The sequence below is a fragment of the Neophocaena asiaeorientalis genome, unplaced genomic scaffold (assembly GCF_003031525.2).
Source record: "Neophocaena asiaeorientalis asiaeorientalis breed wild unplaced genomic scaffold, Neophocaena_asiaeorientalis_V1.1 scaffold473, whole genome shotgun sequence".
NCBI lineage: Eukaryota > Metazoa > Chordata > Mammalia > Artiodactyla > Phocoenidae > Neophocaena > Neophocaena asiaeorientalis.
The window spans coordinates 1,691,209-1,705,832 of record NW_020174935.1 but is presented as its reverse complement, the minus strand read 5'-3'; the positions used below and the strand labels follow the sequence as shown (position 1 = coordinate 1,705,832).

General features: G+C 40.7%; 1 protein-coding gene across 1 annotated transcript in view; it reads left to right on the top strand.

Moving 5' to 3' along the window:
- The window catches only part of DMC1 (DNA meiotic recombinase 1), a 45,320-nt gene extending 39,789 nt beyond the window's left edge, over window positions 1–5,531 (top strand). Inside the window, exon 14 of the mRNA XM_024761594.1 lies at window positions 5,462–5,531. Coding sequence (XP_024617362.1) covers window positions 5,462–5,531 — 70 coding nt within the window. The remainder of the gene's footprint in view (window positions 1–5,461) is intronic.
- The last annotated feature ends 9,093 nt before the right edge of the window (window positions 5,532–14,624 follow it).

Sequence of the window (14,624 nt, the reverse complement as noted above, 5' to 3'; positions counted from 1 at the left end):
TCTTTACCCTAGGGAAGGAAAAATCAGCCAAAAAGGAATCAGATGAGCTCTGTATCTGGTTTTGACTATGAATCACAGTACTTACTATGTATTGTCATTGAAAAATATTAAGTAATCAGTTCCCCCCTCTATCTGGTTTTTATTCAGACCATTTTGCTTTTCATCATCAGTCCCTGTAGAAGACTGTGATACACATATGCAAGTGCTATGCTTTGTAGAGCTTCAGCAATCTCTAGAAATTTGTTACAAATGTTCTTTGTTGAATTAAGTAGATAGTAGGATTGTTCCATAATTTTACTAAACTTTCTTGGTCTGTATCTTGGACAGATTGCTGTGCTTAGAACTTTCTCAAACATTTTTCACTCTGAATTGTAATCATCTGATTACATGTACATCTCCCTCACTACAGGGACTGAGTCTGGTTCACTAATGTCCCCAGCACCTAGCATGGTCCTTGGCACATAGTAAGAGCTCAATAACTATTTGTTGAATTAATAAATGAATGAATTCCATCTACATGTTCAATCATTTGTATATTTAATCAAGTCCTCCAAACTTTTAGGAACAAATAACCTCTGCAGTTTTTACAGTCCTAAGAGAACCCTAGGGTTCTGCAGTCTCAACAAAGGATAATTAAAATGATCATAGAAGTTAGTCATGTCAACTTTTCATAAATCTGAATAAAAATAGCAAAACTAGATCAGAACTTAAAATGTGAAGACTTAATTTGCTGTGCATCTTGTACTGCCTTCTTTCTGGTCTCTAAAGATTTCTCACAAAGAATTCTCCTTGACTTTAGAAAAAACTTTTTGGTAGAGAAGATCCTGATGCTAAAAATGATAGCTGACACTTACTGAGTGGCTGCTATGTGCTAGGCCTGTGCCAAGTGCTTTATTTATTTACTTTTTCATTGTTTTTAAGGACAACCTTAAGAGATAGAGATTATTATCCCCATTTACACATGAGGAAACCAAGGCCCCAAGTAGTTAGGTAACCACTGCCCCTCTACAGTCTATTTTAAACACAGAAGCCAGAATGATCCTTTGTAACACCAAGTCAGAGCATATCTATCCTCTCTTTAAAACACTCCTATGGGGCTTCGCTGGTGGCGCAGTGGTTGAGAGTCCGCGTGCCGATGCAGGGGACACGGGTTCGTGCCCCGGTCCGGGAAGATCCCACATGCCGCAGAGCGGCTAGGCCTGTGAGCCATGGCCGCTGAGCCTGCGTGTCCGGAGCCTGTGCTCCGCAACGGGAGAGGCCATAACAGTGAGAGGCCCGCGTACCACAAAACAAAACAAAACAAAACAGAACACTCCTATGACTCCCCATCTTAACTCAGAATAAAAGCCCATGTCTCTACACTGGTTTACAGAGCACTACATGAATGGCCCTATTCTTATTCCTCCTGTTTTCCCCCTTGCTCACCATGCTTCAACTTCAGTGGGCACCTTGATATTCCAGAAACATGCCAGTCACACTCCTCCCTTAGGGCCTCGCCTCTGTGATTATTGCTCTCCCTGCCTGGAATAAGCTTCCCCCACATAGCCCTCTCTCTGGCTCTCTCCCTCACCTCCTTCAAGTCTTTGATCAAATGTTACCTTCTCAACAAAATGCCTATCTTGATCTCCCTATTTAAAATTGCAGCTAGCCTTGTCCCAGTTTCCATACTTCCAATCTCCCTTATTCAGCTCTATTTTTTTCTTTCCCTATAACACTTATTTTCTAACATATCACATATTTATTTATTTATTATGTCCATTATTTATTGTCTGTCTGTCCTTCCCCCAAATATAAGTTCCACAAGGCCAGAGATCTTTGTCTATTTATTTCACATACGGATCTCAAGTGCCTACAACAGGGATATAGGAAGTGCTCAGTAAATTTTTTTTCTTTTTTCTTTTTTTTCAATTTTTGGCTGCATTGGGTCTTCGTTGCTGCACGCGGGCTTTCTCTAGTTGCAGCAAGCAGGGGCTACTCTTCGTCACGATGTGCATTGCAACGGCTTCATTGCGGTGGCTTCTCTTGTTGCAGAGCATGGGTTCTAGGCACACGAGCTTCAGTAGTTGCAGCACGTGGGCTCAGTATTTGTGGCACGCAGGTCCTAGAGCGCATGGGCTTCAGTAGTTGTGGCGTGCGGGCTCTAGAGCACAGGCTCAGTAGTTGGGGCGCACAGGCTTAGTTGCTTCTTGGCATGTGGGATCTTCCTGGACCAGGGTTCAAACACTTCCCTGCATTGGCAGGCAGAGTCTTAACCACTGCGCCACCAGGGAAGTCCCAGTAAATATTTTCTTAATGAGTAGGTGAATGGACTTGCCCCACATCACAAAACCAATAAGCAATGGAACCAGGATTAGAATCTATGCTGTCTGAATCTGGGGTCTACATTTTTAACCACTACACTATTTCTTAGTTTATTAAGGATTCTCTATTCAGGGTAGTAATAGCTAGTCTGCTATAGCTACTCCCATGGCTTCAACTACTACCTTATACAGATGTAAGAGAAAGACATTTCTTGTTAAAACAGAATTCCCCAAGAATTGAGCAGAAAAGGGTTCTCATAATTCCCAGGAATACAGGAGTGACTACAAAAGGGAACCTAGCCTTTTTCCTTGAATAGCCTATAGTTACTGCTTCTGTAAGTAACTATAACTGGCCCTCAAGTGTATATTTTCTCTCTTTAAAACTTTGAGTGAATAAAAACCCCATTTATTTTATTCTACTTAGCATATCTGAGATCAGTGAACATTAAAACTCTACTGAATTCAAAGGAAAATCAAATTTTAAACAATTACAAAAAATGAAAAGGCGTACAAATGGTCAAGTTTCTAAAGTCATTGTTTTTTATTCTGTTTCAAAACCAAAACAAACAAACAAGCAAAAATCCCTGGTTCAACTTAGCAGATACTTTGCTTGGCTTCCCTCTTTCTCAACTCCTTGTCTTCCTGCCATTTTTAAGTGACTGACTATTTTCCATCAAAGTCAAGAAGTTATTTTCTAATTCCACTCACGCCTTCTTTTTCTTCAACTCCAACTTCAGTCTAGCAAGACCTACTTTATCTATAGCTCATGTTCTATCCTCCAGGGAGATCCCTCTGCTCTTTCTTAAGGGAAGTAACCTTACCCATGGTGTGCTCAAAGTATACTAGCTAATCTGCACCCTCCAAACAAAACAAAACAACCAAACAAACAAAATGAAAAAACAAAAACCAATTTTGCTTGACAATATAGCCTACTGATTAAGATCATGAGCTTTGGAATCAAATACCTTAGTCTCTAATCCTGGCATCTTCAATTCCCAGCACTGTGACCTTGATCAAATTACTTCTCTGAACCTCAGTCTTCTCATCTATAAAATGTGGATAATAATACATACCCAACAGAGTAATCATAAAGTTTAAATGAAATAATATAAGGGAGACTGACACATAATAGTTAGTAAATACTTAATAAATGGAAGCTATTAATATTACCGTACAGTCACCATAACCTGAATATAATAACAGCACAAAGTAGCAGTAGGCTCTTTCTCTCATGGTCAGTGATTTTCAGATTCCTATTTTTAGTCTAACATTTTATTCAAGTATTAGATATTCATTTCCAACTACTTGCAGACCTCCTCTACATCAATGCCCCACAGGTATCTCAAGCTCAACATATCTAAACCTAACTTCTTATTCTTCCTCTCTTTCTTATACACAAAACAAGCTTCTCTATTCCTACCCTTTTGTTCATGCTAGAAATGGAATACCCCCATTTCTGTCTCAAAGGCTTCTGTGAAGTCCTCTATTATCTATGAAATCTTTCCTGATCAACCTAGCCTGCATAACTTCTTTCCTTAGAGTTCTATAACATATACTGACTTTACGGAACTTAGCTTACTTTGCATATTTGTTATGTCATAGTTCACCTTTTAGGCTTCTTGAGAGTAAAGACTCTGTCTCATTTTTGTAAATTCTGTGGGGTCTAGTACATGCTAAAGTATGATTTTCAAAGAGTTAAAAACATCACTTTCTGCAAATAAGCATAAAATGGATGTGTCAAAGATTTTATTCAACTCCTTAATTAATGAGGAAACCACTGATTCAAAGGATAATTTGAGGAACAGAGATTTATATAGTTGGTCAAAGCAATGCTGAAATAAATTTGCTAATAGATACAAAACTGGTTAATATCCTACCAGGCAATAAATTGTAACATTTGAAGTTGTCTTTTCTACTGGAGAGAAATCAATTGTTTCTCTACACAATGAAATTAATTTCCATTGCTGTAGACTGGCATCATGAGAATAATCTGCATTGTTATCAGTTTTCGACAAATTAATCTCTACTCCTATAGAGCTGTAGAATAAATTAAAAGGTAAAATTTAAAAGAGCATGAAATCATGACTCGTACAAGTATAAAATGTCAAAGATTTTATTTAACTCATTACCTCATGCAGGAACCAATAAGATTTTATAACCAGATCAAAGGAAAAATCAAATTACCACACATATGTAGTCAAACAAGTAATGCTGAAATGAATTACAAATTGATAAAAAATGTGTCAATATCCATAAGACAATTATCAATTGCATTCCTCCTCACACAATTTACATTTCTATGAACCAGGATAATTTGTATGACTCATAGTTTTCTACAGCTCATGGAGTTGTAAAACAGCTCAAAGACAATGAAAGCCACGGAGTCCTCATAGATTTGGATAACCTCGAAGGATGTGTTAGGCAACCTATTTTTTCGCTGAAGGTACTCAGTTATCTTTTAGTTCATTTCAAAGTCTTTCATGGTTTTTGCCTACATTAGTCTAGTCAATGGAAATGTGCACACCCAATTAAAACCTTTTATTGAGGCATTTGATTTACGACACCTGTGTCCCTGCATTGGCAGGCAGATTCTTAACCACTGCGCCACTAGGGAAGTCCTATTTGTAGACTTTTGAATGATGGCCATTCTGACCAGTGTGAGTTAATACCTCATTGTAGTTTTGATTTGCATTTCTCTAATAATTAGCAATGATGAGCATCTTTTCATGTGCCTATTGGCCATCTGTATGTCTTCTTTGGAGAAATGTCTATTTAGGTCTTCTGCCCATTTTTCGATTGGGTTGTTTTTTTGTTGTTGAGTTGCATGAGGTACATACCCATTTAGAATCAGATAAGCCTCTAAGGGTCTGCGGCACAATACCTGACAGTGTACTGTAAGAACACGCAGTGATCCCTTTTTGCCTATTTCCAAGTGTGGGGTAGTTTTTCTTGATGTTTAGAACCTTACATATAGAAGTTGTTCAATAAATGTTTGTGATGGTTGATAACACTTGTAGGAAAATTCTGTAGTCCACATTTAGCTGTACCAACTCACATGTCTCTGGAGACTCAGACTAATAGGAATGTGATGCTGTGACATGAATATAGTATTTATAGAAATAGAGCTTTTTATAAACTTCTGTTCCTTTGTATTCTGTTAGCCCCGAGATGCCTGAAAATGAAGCCACCTTCGCAATAACTGCTGGAGGAATTGGGGATGCCAAGGAGTAGGTGGCGAATTGATGCAAATTGCTTCTTAGTGCTTATTAGGAGCTGAAGAAATGGAAAAGCAGTCTCAAATTTCAGATCTTGAAGTAACAGTCTGTTTTTTTTCATGTGTTATTAAAGGAAAGTCAGCAAAAGAGAATTAAATCATATTTATCTTAAAGGTGTCTGATTTACAATAACTACACACTGTATGTCGGTTCAGGAATATAAATATGTACATGAATGAATAAACCTTTTGAAAAATAGTTGGGGAAGGGGTACCTCACTTTAGCTTCCCAAAGTGAGCCACTAAGCAGATGGCAAGTCTAAGAGCTCAGAAATGTCTCCTCCTCCTAACAGCTGCCCCCCAAACACTTACAGAAGTGAATACACTTCCAAATGAGGGAGATATTTAAGGGAAGAATGTTTACAGGACACACAAAAGAGCTTTTTTATTTATGATATCAAACTATATATTCATATTTATAGCAACAGAAAAGAAACATTAAATTAAGCTAAATTTTAAATCATTTGACTTTTTGACAAGTTGAAATTACCTTTTAAAAATGCACTTCTGGGGCTTCCCTGGTGGCGCAGTGGTTGGGAGTCCGCCTGCCGATGCAGGGGACGCAGATTGGTGCCCGGGTCCGGAAGAATCCCGCATGCCGCGGAGCGGCTGGGCCCGTGAGCCGTGGTCGCTGAGCCTGCGCGTCCGGAGCCTGTGCTCCGCGACGGGAGAGGCCACGGCAGTGAGAGGCCCGCGTACCGCAAAAAAAAAAATTAAAAAATAAAATAAAAATGTACTTCTGATACATACATATTTTACTGGGAAGATAAAAAGGAAGGTAATTAGGAACTTTATAATTTTGGGTTGTCAAGATAGCATGACTTTTTGGGCCTCTCACTGCCGTGGCCTCTCCCTTTGCGGAGCACAGGCTCTGGACGTGCAGGCTCAGTGGCCATGGCTCACGGGCCCAGCCACTCTGCGGCATGTGGGATCCTCCCGGACCAGGGCACAAACCCGTGTCCTCTGCATTGGCAGGCGGACTCTCAACCACTGCGCCACCAGGGAAGCCCAGCATGATTTTTATATTTTAAGTTTTGGGTAGAGACTTCAGAATCTTCTTTAAAATATTAAAATTAATTTAAACATAAAATTTCTGGATACTAATTTTATAAATGTATAAAAAATATTGGTTTCTCTAATTAAATGAAAATAAAATCTAGTTTTCAAAATGTATGTATGATAAAAATATTTATTAATTAAAACACTAATAATATAGTGACAATCTTTATAGATCTCAGAAAGATTTAATACCTTATGTTGCATCCACTTGTATGAGAATTCAAGTATTGAAAGTACCATTTGTTCCAAAAGGTATTTGACTGTCCTTAAGTCATTTACTCACCAATTGTATACTGAATGCTAAGTGCTAAAGAATCTACAAAAGAAGTATGGTTCCTGCCCTCAAAGAATGTGTATACTAGTTAAGAGAAAAGACTAATATTTACGAAAGGATGAGAGGACAAATGATTATAATTAATTTGGATTGTGTGATTCCAAAAATCAGAGAGGAAAGGTTAAGCTGTAGGACAGCATGTGCAAGTTTAGAAGCTGGAATTTGGAAACAAAGAGACCAAACTGGCAAGCAGAAATTGTTCACAGTGTGGAGTTCTGGGAAATAAGAGCTTTTTAATTTTATAATTTTTAAAGCTCAGAAGCTGCTCCTCTGAATAGGCAGACGTTAAAGTCACTATGGAGCAGATTTTCTGTATTCTGCAAAGTCAGTTAAATGCCTTTTCTTAGTATGCAAATATAAATGCACACTTTTTCCTGGGGAAGGGAAGGTTTTGCTACTTGATAAAAACAGCATCTACTAGAGATTCCCTGGTATGCCAAGTTCTGGAGAAGGAATGGACTAATTTGTATAGAGCCCAGAGCTGTTTGATAGGAAAGGAAATAAAACTCCCAAGATTTGAATTTCAGAAAAATTTTCTAGGTTAAGCTGAGTACCCCCCTGACAAGGAACATTTACCCATTGGTGTAGAGTTGGAAACCAGGGCTCAACACAGGGCCTACAGTTCTGTGGGGGAGGCTGGTTTCAATATGGCACGTGGCTAAGACTGGAAACCTCTCTGGATCCAGCCACTCTGATATGTCCTGCTTTGGAGAACAGTAGCTGAGCATGTGAATGTGAACTAAAAAGCTGTAAACTTGGGGCTCAACTTTGGGACAGCATAGTAGATTGTGCAGTGCCCACTGAATTTTTCTAGGTCAGGGTTCAATTTGCCACCAATGATCAAAGCATCAGGTCTTTCCAGTCCTCCCTCTCCATCTGACTGTACAAATAGCTTTGGCTTATTCCAAGCGGGAGAGAGAGACTCAAAAAAGAGATGTTATTGGTCAGGACTCTTTTAGTCACAAGCCACAGAAACTCAAACTAGCAAATGCAAGACATGAATTCATTGGGTCAAGAGAGTTTGAAAAGTCCAGAAGTAAAGCTGACTTTAGCCACAGCTGGAGCCAAGATCTCAAAGAGAATCATCAGGACTTTTCTCTCTGTCTCCATCTCCTGCTCGGCTCATTTCCATGTTGCTATTGTTCTTTGACACGCTTTCCCCACATAGTAAATAGCCAAGGTGCTGCTTGTATCCCAGCAAGTTAGAAAACACACTAGAAAAAGCATGCCTTTTTCTTCCACAGATTATTCATTCTGTGGAAATAAGCAAAAACCACCAAATGAGAACAGAGGCTATTTACTCAGAGTTTGCTACAGCAAGAGTCAGTGACCTTCATTTGCTTTTGGCAGAGACTCAAAGGCAGGCAAAGGAATGGGAAAGCTTTATAGAGAAAAATAGGAAAGGCCTCAGGTATGCTCTGATTGGAGGTTGTTGGCATGGGAAGTTGGAGGATCAATTTGATAGAGATGCAGAAAATGGATAAAGGAAATAATACTGGCACCAGGGAGATAATTTAGGAACAGTTATGATAAATCTGTTGTGAAGTGATAAAGAATGTGACTAGGGGGATTTCTCTGGTGGCGCAGTGGTTAAGAATCCACCTGACAAGGCAGGGGACACGGGTTCGAGCCCTGGTCCGGGAAGATCCCACATGCTGCGGAGCAACTAAGCCCACGCGCCACAACTACTGAGCCTGCGCTCTAGAGCCTGCAAGCCACAACTACTAAAGCCCGCATGCGTAGAGTCCACGCTCCGCAACAAGAGAAGTCACCGCAATGAGAAGCCCGCACTCCTTAACGAAGAGCAGCCCTCGCTGGCCGCAACTAGAGAAAGCCCGCGCACAGCAAAAACACCCAATGCAGCCAAAAATAAAATAAATAAATAAATAAACTTAAAAAAAAAGAAGAATAGGACTGGGGTGATAGCAATGAAATGGACAGTTCAAAAAGGTAGTTAAGATTTGGTGTGAGATTGAATATAAAAAGAGAAAGAGAAGGCAGAGTCACAGGTGACTTGACAAAGCTCTTTAACCTATGAGAGGAGATTATGTTTGTATTGTGATCATGAATGAAGAAGTGTAGAATAAAGATTAGGTATTTTACCTGGGAAGGTTAGCTTGTATTAGTTTGCTAGGGCTGCCATAATAAACCACCACAAACTAGATGGCTTAAACAACAGAAATTATTGTCTCACAGTTCTGGAGGCCAGAAGTCCAAGATCAAGGTTGGTTCCTTCTGAGGGCTATGAGGAAGAATCTGTTCCACGCCCCTCCCCTAGCTTCTGGTGGTTTCCTGGTAATCTTCAGCATTCTTTGGCTTGTAGAAGAATCACCCTGATCTCTGCCTTCATATTCACATGGTGTTCTCCCTGTGCGCATGTCTTTGTGTCCAAATTTCCCCTTTTTATAAAGATACCAGTCATATTGGATTATAGGCCCACCCTACTCCAGTAAGACCTCAGCCTAACTAACTACATCTACAATGACCCTATTTCTAAGTAAGGTCACATTCTGATTAATTGGGAGTTAGAACTTCAACATATAAATTTTAAGGGGGACACAATTAAATAACAGTAAGAATCAGGTACAGTTAAGGGTCAGACACCAGAATGCACAAGATACCACTTGAACTCAATACCTGCTACAATCAGAAACATGGAAGTCAAGATCTGGGGAAACCTAGTATCTATTCAGAAAATGAAGAGATTGAAATAGATGATCTCTTCCATCCTTTCTAACTTTCCTGTTCAATCATTCCTTAGAGAACAAAGAACAGGGACTTCCCTGGTGGCACAGTGGATAAGACTCCACACTCCCAATGCAGGGGGCCCGGGTTCAATTCCTGCTCAGGGAACTAGATCCCACATGCATGCCACAACTAAGAGTCCGAATGCCACAACTAAGGAGCCCTGGAGCCGTAACTAAGGAGCCCACCTGCCGCAACTAAGGAGCCTGCCTACCACAACTAAGACCCAGTGCAGCCAAATAAATACTTTTTTTTTTTTAGAAAGAAAAGAACAGAGAACAAACAAGGACAGAAAGCCAGGAGATCAGAATAGGGTGGTCAAGCCAAAAATAGGGAATACAATAGACTAGACTCCGAGAAGGGATATCTTTCATGGAGAGGAGAGGGATTGGGACCTTAGACACCAAGTTACAGCCAGTCAAGTCTCCTTCACCTGACTCAGGGTTGTTGGATGTTTATCATTTTTTTCGGTTGCACAATTTCCATTTATCCATCATGATAACACCCTGGTTTTCTTTTAAAGAGTCACCTCTCCCCAGTTCATGTAGTCTATCCTGAGACACCGGATACTGAGCGACAGTCACAGGGATGAGAGCATGGGTTAGAGGCCACTAATACATGCAGGGACAGCAAGGGCTGTAGGGCCAGCAGCAGTGGCATTGACCTGAACAAGCTGTTCCTGCTGTTAGACTGCAGGTTTCTGACTCCTAAACTGCAGAGTTGCTTAGACTCCTGTCCATTCCTATGGTGGTTCTCCAGCCTCCTGCCAATTCAATGACTCCTAATGTCCTTCTGATAAATTTCTCTTTGCTTCAGTAGCCAGAGTTGGATTCTATTACTTGCAATCTAGAACTCCACCCAAGGTGACACCCAAATGCTGCTTCAGGGGACCAGAAAAAAGGAAGCCAGGAAGGGCTTACTTAACAGTCAGGTGGATGATTCCTTATTATTCGTATACTTTTCTATACCAGTCTTCAATATTTTATTTATTTTTTTATGTTTGTTTATTTATTTATTTTTGGCCGCACTGGGTCTCTGCTGCTGCATGTGTACTTTCTCTACTTGCGGCGAGTGGGGGCTACTCTTCATTGCAGTGTGCAGCCTTCTCATTGTGGTGTCTTCTCGTTGCAGAGTATGGGCTATAGGGGCGCGGGCTTTAGTAGTTGTGGCGCGTGGGCTCAGTAGTTGTGGCTCACGGGCTCTAGAGCACAGGCTCAGTAGTAGCTGTGGCGCATGGGCTTAGTTGCTCCTCTGCATGTGGGATTTTCCCAGACCAGGGCTCAAACCCGTGTCCTCTGCATTGGCAGGAGGATTCTTAAGCACTGCGCCACCAGGGAAGTCCCTACCGGTCTTCAATATTTTAAAAGGAAAGTTGTTTAAGAGGCTATTAGTCAGAATTTTTCTTGGTTGAACCCAAAATAAGTGTCTTAAAATCGAGGTTTGTTTTTTTCTCATAGACAAGAAATCTGAAGCCAGGCAGTCCAGAGCTATTATAGTGGCTCTACTTTGTCATCAGGCCTCCAGGCTTCTGCCTTTCTGCTTCCATCCTGCTCTTGGCTTCCATTCTCAAGGTCAGCTCATGGCCTAAGATGTTACTGGAACTATGGTCAGAGAAATCAAGTTGGGCAAATGAAGGTGAAAGGCAGAAGGGCAGAACAAAGTTCTTTCCAGCTGAGTCAGCTCCTGTGAAGGCCCCCCCACCCAACACACACACACACACACACACACACACACAAACACTTCTGCTTACAACTTATTGGCCTGAACTCAGTCATGTGGCCATATCTATATATTAAAACGTAGTGAAATACTGTCTTTTGTTTTAGGCAGTGATATGCCCAGCTGAAATTCGTAGTTCTGTAATTAATGAGGAAAGGGAGATTGACTGTTGGGTAAGCAACTAGCAGTGGGTAAGCAACTAGCAGTTTCTACCACAAAATCTTCTTTTACTTTCTCAGCAATGACAAATTTCTTGAATGTCTATCACAGTAAGTCCCCTACATACGAACCTTGATGTTGTGAACCTTCAAAGATGCGAACGTGCATTCATATATCTAATCACGTAAGTTAGTTCATGTGTCTGGTGTACGTTGTCACATACGTGCATCCTCTACAAGTGGCTGTGCTTTTGTGTACTTTGTATAGAGTACAATAGTACAGTATCTTTATTCAAGCCCAGGATGTCTGGAAGCAAGTGTAAAAGCAGCGGTGATGTAGCTGGTACTGCTAAGAAGCGCCAGGAACTGGAGGCCCAGAGAAAGGATGAAGAGAGACAAGAGGAGGAAGAAGTAACTGCAGAACCAAAGAGATTCATGATGCAGGAAACGGCAAGGGGATTTTCTTTATTTGAGGAGGTTCTGTTAGTTTTTGAGGCACAGGATCTGAATGTAGACTGGTACATGAAGGTTGCAGCAGTTGTTCAGAATACAATCCAGTGCTACCATGTCATCTATGATGAGAAAAAAAAGAGCTACTACCCAGACATCACTGGATCGTTTTTTCAAGAGGGTAGAAAGAACTGAATCCAGCAAAGAACCAGAACTTCTGCCATCAATCTCAGGCGTGAGTGGAATTGCAGCTCGCCCTCCGTCTCCTATTGCTGATGATCCCTCAGCTCTACCATCTCCCACCTCCTCTCCGTCCTCCAGTCAGTAACTCTTCTTGCCTGTTCACTCGACGCCAGCCCCTGGATGCCAGCTCTTGTACTGTACTGCTGTACTTTTCAAGGTCCTGGACTGCAAGATTAAAACTTTTCTTTATTTTTTGTGTGTGTTTGTTTTCATGTATTATTTGTGTGAAAAGTATTATAAGCCTATTACAGTGCAGTACTAGATAGCCGACTGTGTTAGTTGGGTGCCTAGGCTAACTTTGTTGGACTTATGAACAAGTTGGACCTACGAACACCCTCTCAGAACTGAACTCAATCGTACGTAGGGGACTTACTGTATATACTATGCAGTAGCATTTCAGGAGTTTTGTACTTGTACCAGCAAAGTTGGTTGAGGAATATATCAGTTAGAATGCCCTCAGCTGCAAGTAACAGAAAACCCAACTCAAAGCAACCTAAACAATGAGGAAATATGCCATCTCATATAATAAAAAGTCCAGGGACTTCCCTTGTGGTCCAGTGGTTAAGAATCAACCTTCCAATGCAGGGGATGTGAGTTCGATCCCTGGTAGGGGAACTAAGATCCCACATGCCACTGGGCAACTAAGCCTGTGCACTCTAGAGCCGGCACACTACAACTAGAGAGAAGCCTGCGTGCCGTAACAGAGAGCCCACGCATCACAGTGAACGATTCCACACACCGCAACTAAGACCCAATGTGGCCAAAGTAAATAAATAAACAAAAATTTTTTTAATTAAAAAAATAAAGTCCATAAGTCAACCAACTCCTTAGTTAATTCAGCAACTCTATAATATTATCAAGGGCCTGGGTTCTTTCTTTTCTCTCCACTTTCCCATCATCGTTGTGCTGGTTTGGGTCTCTAAAATCTCCCCTTATGGTCAAAAGATGACTATAGCAGTTCTACTTTCACATCCTAACTTGATCACATCTAAAAGAAAGACAAGGCATTCTTTTAGGAGCAAGGAAACGGCTCACTCATACAGCTGCATTCAGTTCATTGGTTGACTGGAGGGTCTAAGATGGCCTCGCCCATATATCTAGGGTCTTGGTGGGGATAGTTGAAAAGGTGAGACTTCTCTCTGTCATCATTCAGTAGTCTAGCCTGAGCTTCTTTACATGGCAGCTGGGTTCCAATAGGGCAAGTGCTTATCAAGCCTCTACTTGTATTATGCTTGTTAGTGTCTCACTGGCCAAAGCAAGCCACACAAGAAAGCCCGGAGTCTTTGTGGGATGGGACTACACCGGAGCTTGAATACCAGATGTGTTTTCTTGGAGGCCATCAGTATATCAGTTTTCTCCAAGGTACTGTGTTGCGCCCTTTGGGGTGGGGAGAGTTTGTCTTCAAGAGCTTACAATATGGTAAGGGACATGAGACACAAACTCTTGTAAAGTTAAATAGAAACACATGATTTAAATATTTAAATAACATTTTAAAGGCTATGTAAGTCTGAAGGCAGGCACAGTGAGGGGTTTCAGCCTGCAAAAGCTAGTTGGATTTTTTTCCCAGGAGATTTCATATGGTGGTGAATGTTCCATGCCTCAGGGTCAGGCCTTCAACCTTCATCTTCAATATGTTAGTGCCCCAGTACTGGTTAATTTCTAGAGAGATGCCTCAGTCTGACTAAGCACGCAGTCTGCCAGGGAGAGTATACCAGGATGCCAGTGACACTGAAGAACAGAATATAATGTCAAGCAGACCAGATGTGAAGATTGACCTGAACAACCAGCCCACTGCCTCAGTGAGCAAGTTCATGTGAAGCTAAAGGTGCATGATGAACACAGAATCAGAATAAGGCTGCTTGGATATAACACTTGAATTATTCATGGATTCTGGTGGCCCACTACATTCATCTTCATTCATTCATATGTGTATTTTAAATGTATTATGAAGTATTTAAGATAAAAAGGCATAAAAAGTAATACAATTAATATTCATAAAATAAAACATTATCAATATAATCAAAGACCCCTAAATATCCTATAGGATTGACTCTCTTTCCTCCCCCACAGAATTATTCACTTTTCTGAATTTGTTGTCAAATACCTTTATCCATATATATATATATATATATATATATCTAAATGGTAAGGGATATATATCTATATATATATCCCTAAGTAATAAAACATATTGCCTTGCATTCAACCAATATTGAGACACCAGTTAGGTGCCAAGTACAACAGATATAGTAATGATTAATCAAGACAGTCCCTGAAACGTGGAGTTATGGGGAAAATCACCCAAATAACCACAAACATGGTTAAGTGCTGCAAAGCAAAAG